The sequence below is a fragment of the Heptranchias perlo genome, chromosome 5 (assembly GCF_035084215.1).
Source record: "Heptranchias perlo isolate sHepPer1 chromosome 5, sHepPer1.hap1, whole genome shotgun sequence".
Taxonomy (NCBI): Eukaryota; Metazoa; Chordata; class Chondrichthyes; order Hexanchiformes; family Hexanchidae; genus Heptranchias; species Heptranchias perlo.
Window position 1 is genome coordinate 95,531,041 of NC_090329.1, and position 6,000 is coordinate 95,537,040.

General features: G+C 39.4%; 1 protein-coding gene across 3 annotated transcripts in view; it reads left to right on the forward strand.

Moving 5' to 3' along the window:
- sgk1 (serum/glucocorticoid regulated kinase 1) overlaps positions 1-4,738 on the forward strand; it is an 88,487-nt gene extending 83,749 nt beyond the window's left edge. For all 3 annotated transcript variants that reach the window (XM_067984852.1, XM_067984854.1, XM_067984853.1), the window contains 11 exons: positions 297-369; positions 468-517; positions 629-686; positions 795-878; positions 1,062-1,193; positions 1,481-1,593; positions 1,759-1,882; positions 2,536-2,631; positions 2,735-2,890; positions 3,288-3,377; positions 3,550-4,738. In XM_067984852.1, the coding sequence (XP_067840953.1) occupies positions 297-369; positions 468-517; positions 629-686; positions 795-878; positions 1,062-1,193; positions 1,481-1,593; positions 1,759-1,882; positions 2,536-2,631; positions 2,735-2,890; positions 3,288-3,377; positions 3,550-3,717 (1,144 nt within the window). In that variant the 3' untranslated portion in view covers positions 3,718-4,738. The remainder of the gene's footprint in view (positions 1-296; positions 370-467; positions 518-628; positions 687-794; positions 879-1,061; positions 1,194-1,480; positions 1,594-1,758; positions 1,883-2,535; positions 2,632-2,734; positions 2,891-3,287; positions 3,378-3,549) is intronic.
- The last annotated feature ends 1,262 nt before the right edge of the window (positions 4,739-6,000 follow it).

Here is a 6,000-nt window from a genome sequence, read left to right on the forward strand (position 1 = left end):
TGCTTGTTGCACTGAGTATCGCCGGGTATTATGTACAGAAGCTGCCGTTTTGAGGTGGTGTGGGGAGGGGAGCTGGTGATGTTTGCCCCGGTTTGGTCCTGGCGGATCCCGGTCTCTGCGCCTGGCTCCTCACAATAGCGCGTCTGTCTGCACCGAGACATCTCCGGCTAATCTCCCCCGTTGAAACAACGCTTTGTTTTCACTAAGATCACAGTCTTTGATTCATAACAGGTTCTTAAACAGACTGTTGCCTTGGATTGGTTTCTAATGGGTTTGTAAATTGTTTCTTTAAACAGCTCAGAAGTTCCAGCCATGTTACACGTCAGTCCAAAAGAAACTGAAATGAATGGAAACAGCTCGTCTCCTCCAGTGAGTATAAAGGATTATCAAGGATCTGACTGTTTCTCTCTTTTTTGACTCTTCACACGAGCGGTGTTAACTTTCTTTTTATGTGATTTCTCCTGCAGACCAGCCCTACAGCAGCACAGATCAACCTCGGCCCTTCTTCCGACCCTCAGTGAGTATCAATGGATTCATTCATTGCTGGGATGAAACATTCTTTTTGCTGTTCACTGTATAACCTCCGAATGCAATGTTTTCTAACAGTTTTTAACTTTCTCCCCTACAGGGCCAAGCCAAGTGATTTCAACTTTCTAAAGGTGATCGGAAAAGGAAGTTTTGGAAAGGTTTGTGACACATTTTCTAAAGTGTGATATAACCGATTACAAACTGTAAAATCACATATTTTTGGAAATGTGAGTGTTTCTCTAAATGTATGGCTATCTTTTGGATAGGTCCTTCTTGCAAAACACAAATCTGATGACCAGTTCTACGCAGTAAAAGTCTTGCAGAAAAAGGCAATTTTGAAGAAGAAAGAGGTAATAGTTAACACCTTTTTAGGCATTCTATAACTTCCTGTTAAAGGGGTTTTAATATATGTGAAGTTTTAATGCAAACACTAATTCTGTCAAACTTGCTTTGGACTTAAAATGAATGACTATTCTTGTGCACAGATTCACTTGAGTGTGTTACTCACTTCTCTATGCATTTTTTCATTTAAGGAAAAGCACATCATGTCAGAGCGTAATGTCCTGCTGAAGAATGTGAAACACCCTTTCTTGGTGGGGCTCTACTACTCGTTCCAGACAGCCGACAAACTCTACTTTGTCCTGGACTACATAAATGGAGGCGAGGTAAGCCACAGGGGACTGACTGCAGGACAGGATTTCCTGTCCCAAGTAGCAGTGGTGTGAAAGACTCGCATTTTAAAGGAGAGTTTTAATAGCGGATGTAGAGGACAGTCCCTAGAATTAGTAACTGTAATTAGCTGCCGAGTGAGAAATGTAAAGTTGGAAGGTGGGGGCGGGGGGTAACAGGCCATTTCCTTTTGTTGTTGCTATTGTAACTTAGGAGGGAGGGCATCTTGATTGTTATCCGATCGATTTTAATTTATTTTTTGTTGGTTTGCTTTCTTCTGCAGTTGTTTTATCACCTACAACGTGAACGTTGCTTCCTAGAACCACGAGCCAGGTTTTATGCTGCTGAGATTGCCAGTGCTCTGGGCTACCTCCATTCCCTTAAGATTGTTTACAGGTCAGTAAGAGTTGAATAAAGAAAGCAAACCTGTGATTAAACTGTACGATACTATTTAAATATCTTGAACAACAGATTTCTAATTGTTCCATATACATCTATCTATATATATATATATATATATAATTATTCAAGTCACTAAAACTACATGTTTTTATCTTGTAGAGATTTAAAGCCAGAGAATATTTTACTTGATCGCCAAGGACACATTGTTCTGACTGATTTCGGCCTATGCAAAGAGAACATTGAACCAAATGGCACAACATGCACTTTCTGTGGCACACCTGAGGTAAGTGGAACATGTATTTCCCAAAGGCATCTTTATGGACACTCTCCATATTCTTTTGCTAGCCCAGTCACTGTCTCTTTCAGATAACACTTTAAACCAATATCGCATTTAGCTTACAATGCTGCTGCCAGCATTGGTCCATTGGTGGCTGCGCTGTAAGGTAAATGAGATGGTGTTGCTGCTTTTGGAGACACTGGGACACACTTACAAAGAAGTATTTTTCCTCAGTGCCTCTGGAGGCAGCAGTTTCATTGCTTTTTCTGGCTGTGAGCAAGTTGAGTGCTCAGTCTGCCTTTATCAAGTTAGCAATATGGTTTTCCTATTACTGTCTTGTATGGGTCTTCTCCAACTACCGGGAAACATCTGATAGACGCTCAACAACTCTGTACACATAATCCTGCACATACACAATTGTTCTTTTTGCTGCTACCAGTGCTGTGGAACCCACCTTGTAGAATAACTAGGGCCAGAGAGGACCCTACCTTAATTCTGTTATATAAGTGGCACTTTTTAATAGACTGTAAAAGTATCAACAAGCACATTTCTATAATGAGGGTTGACTATGCTGGTCTGTATTGTACCAGGGTGATTTTTTTCCCCTTGTTGTGAAAAACAAATTGGTTTAAATTGTCTCTTCTTTTATTCTCTTACAGTACTTGGCCCCTGAGGTTTTGCACAAGCAGCCTTATGACCGAACAGTCGACTGGTGGTGCCTGGGTGCAGTGCTTTATGAGATGTTGTATGGATTGGTAAGCACCATCAATGCATTATTAAGCAAGCAATCAAGATGTTTCTTCAATTTAAAGCAGATTAGATTATTGAAAGTAACGTTCTCTTTGTGTTTTGATACAGCCACCGTTCTATAGCAGGAACACTGCTGAGATGTACGACAATATTCTGAACAAACCACTACTGTTGAAACCAAACATCTCCAATGCTGCCAGAGACCTGCTGGAGGGCTTGCTGCAAAAAGACAGAAAAAAACGCCTGGGTGCAAAGGAGGACTTTGTAAGGAAATACTTCTTTCTTTTGATTGAACTGTTTTCCCATTGCCCTTTCACTGTATGGGGAAGCTACTTGTGTAATGTAAAGACATCATTAAAGCTGAGGGACCCTATACCTTGTATTTCTGTAGTACTCTGTAATGAGGTCTTAAATACTTCGTAAAATTCCTTTTATTTAGGGTTACCTGATCATACTCATTCTGATTACTATCGAAGTAAACATAGTGGACCATTTAAGTAAAGCATGTTCTTTTTAAACTGGACAGGATATTGAAACCTAATCAGTTGCTGTGCTCCTATATTTTAAAACTTGATTTTGGAACCAGGTAGCTTTATCCAAACAATCTTTTCTTCTTTCATTCAAGTTCTTTTTACTTGACTGTAATGTCCTCTTTCTACAGATGGATATCAAGGCTCATGTCTTCTTTTCTCCAATAAACTGGGTTGACTTGAATGCCAAGAAGCTAACACCTCCGTTTAATCCTAACGTGGTAAGTAATTTAATTACTCACCGAATTGCTTCACAGTAGTAGATTTGGTTCACACAAACAAAACAGCTCAAGCTTGTTTCTTCCCTTTTAAATTTGGGTAATTATGTATAAAATTACAGCAAGAATAAAAGCTAGAATTGTAATTCTCTTTACTTTTTTAATATTATTCTAGAGTGGACCTTCTGACCTGCAACACTTTGACCCAGAGTTCACAGAAGAGCCAGTTCCAAGCTCGATTGGCAGATCACCTGATAATGCTCTGATTACTGCCAGTGTTAAGGAAGCATCTGAAGCTTTTCTGGGATTCTCATATGCTCCACCCATCGACTCCTTCCTGTAGTGAATCATCAAACTGAGTTGTCTGATGGGGGTTTACCTTACCTGAGCTCTCTTTGAGTTTACCAAGAAATGGGACTTATCTGGAAGGAAAATTACACATCTCATTGGCAGCTGCCTGGCCTTCAATTCCATTTCTGAGGTGACGTTGAAGTCTTCAAGGAGCACTTGTTGCTCGATGCGTCGAGATGGCCGTGACCGTGCTGTGCTGCTGCACACTGGAAGAAAGTCCATTTATCAAAAGGACGGAATAAGAACTTGCTGTCATCCCACCATTTGAAGAGCTTTTATTTAAACCTGACTTGAATAAGGGTGATGAATGTCTGAAGACTGTTGTTTCAGCTACATGTGCCTTTTGCAATCAACAAGGTTGTAGGTGTTGGAGTGGTCACGTTCAAGTGTTGTGTCACCACATTTGGATATGTGAACAATGGTGCAATTGTGGTTTAATCATGGCCATTGGACCTAATGATTGTTTTGTGGTCTAAACATTGACTTTGAGTGATTTTGATTGATAGGGCAGGCGCTACACGGTGGGGTATATTCATCACATTCACAATAGGAAGTTGAGATGAAATGTAGATATTGTCTCTGTATAATTTAACACTCCCAAAATTGACACACACAATTAATCTCTAAAATAGTTCACTACAATATGCTTGAAGCATTGCTGCTATAGGTAGAACTATAAATTTTGTTTCTAGGACCAAAATGCCCCATTCGTGGAGTCTGTCTTATAACTTCCAACTGGCTTGTATGTGCTAGTAATCCAGTATGTATAAAATAACTTTTTTTTGGTTCTATTGCATTCCAGATTTTAATGGTTGTCTCATATCAGCTGTGCATATGTAAAGAAATCTGTATGCTGTGATCCATTGCTGCACTAGTTTTAATGTGCATATTTAAGACAATACCAGTAATGTAAATGTTTTTCCTGTATAATAGACTGTAATTTTAACATGTTTTGAAATGTACACATTCCTGAACTAAGGTTGGGTTTGCAATAAATGTGGAACTATTTTAAATATATATTACTCCAAGTTTTGTATCTAAGTATAGGTGATGCACCACACTATCATTAAAATTTCAGTGCAAAATTAATCTTGCATTCAAGAAATAGTCAATAACAAGTTGACAGGACATACAAATCTATACTTTCTCATGGGTCAGCAGAAGAGTCTGTTAAACATCTGAACCTGTTTAAGGCACTTCAACATTTTCCTTGAATTGCAAGACAGCAGAGACCCATGATCTGAGTGCTGTTCTCCCCTTTAATGTGCCTCTGGTGATTATAGGGCCTGCTGGTATTCCAATGGGAAAAAGATACTAATTTTCTGTGTCTGTGCTCTTGAAATCCATGAATAGTTGGGTCCTAGGTGTTATTAGAGATCTGAGCTGCCTTTATATTGTGTTTAGTGGGTTGCTAAGGCCACCAACTATGGATGCAGTTGGTGTCAACCCTAAAGTAAACTTGCTAGCCTTACAGCGAATCTGATAAATTTGCTTTGGTGTTGCAACTAACTGCATTTGAGCCAGATCACCCCACTGAACATTAAAGAAAAGCAGTACTGGGGTTTGTCTCTTTCATTTGCTATTGGCAGTAGCAGTACCACACTCCTGCCATCAATGGTACATTATTTACTACATTCCAACAGTGACTACACTTCAAAAGTACTTCATTAGCTGTAAAGCACTTTGTGATTTGCTGATATTGTGAAAGACGCTATATAAATGCAAGACTTCCCTTTATGAAATGATCTAAGTCTCCAGAGCTCCAGTGTTCTTATAATGTTTGAACACTAATTCCTTCACTCCCCAGAATTTGAAGTTTGAATTATGCCCTCTTTCCAACTCTTGTACTATCTTTCAAAGTCTTTTCCACCCCTATGTGTTTCTTGCTGCATAACTTGTATCCTCCGTGTTTAATGCATAGGTGAAATGAGGTAATGGACCATTCTAGTCATGGCACCAGAAATAAAACAAGTATTTCTTGGCTGGTCAATCTAATTTGAGTTATGTCACATACTTAGGGCAGGAAGCTGTGGTGCAGAAAGTTATTTTAATCACTTCTCTGCTGCAACACTGTGTATAGGAAAGAGCTGGATCATACTCTGTAGGTACAACAGGCCATCCCAGTTACATTAATCACATTAACTAAAATGTAGGAGTGCAGGTAGATGTGAATGTTTGGGGCAGTGAGGGTGATTTATACAATAACAATGTGCATTTATCTAGCACCTTTAATGTATAAAAAAGTCTCAAGGCGCTTTGCAGAAACATTAAACAA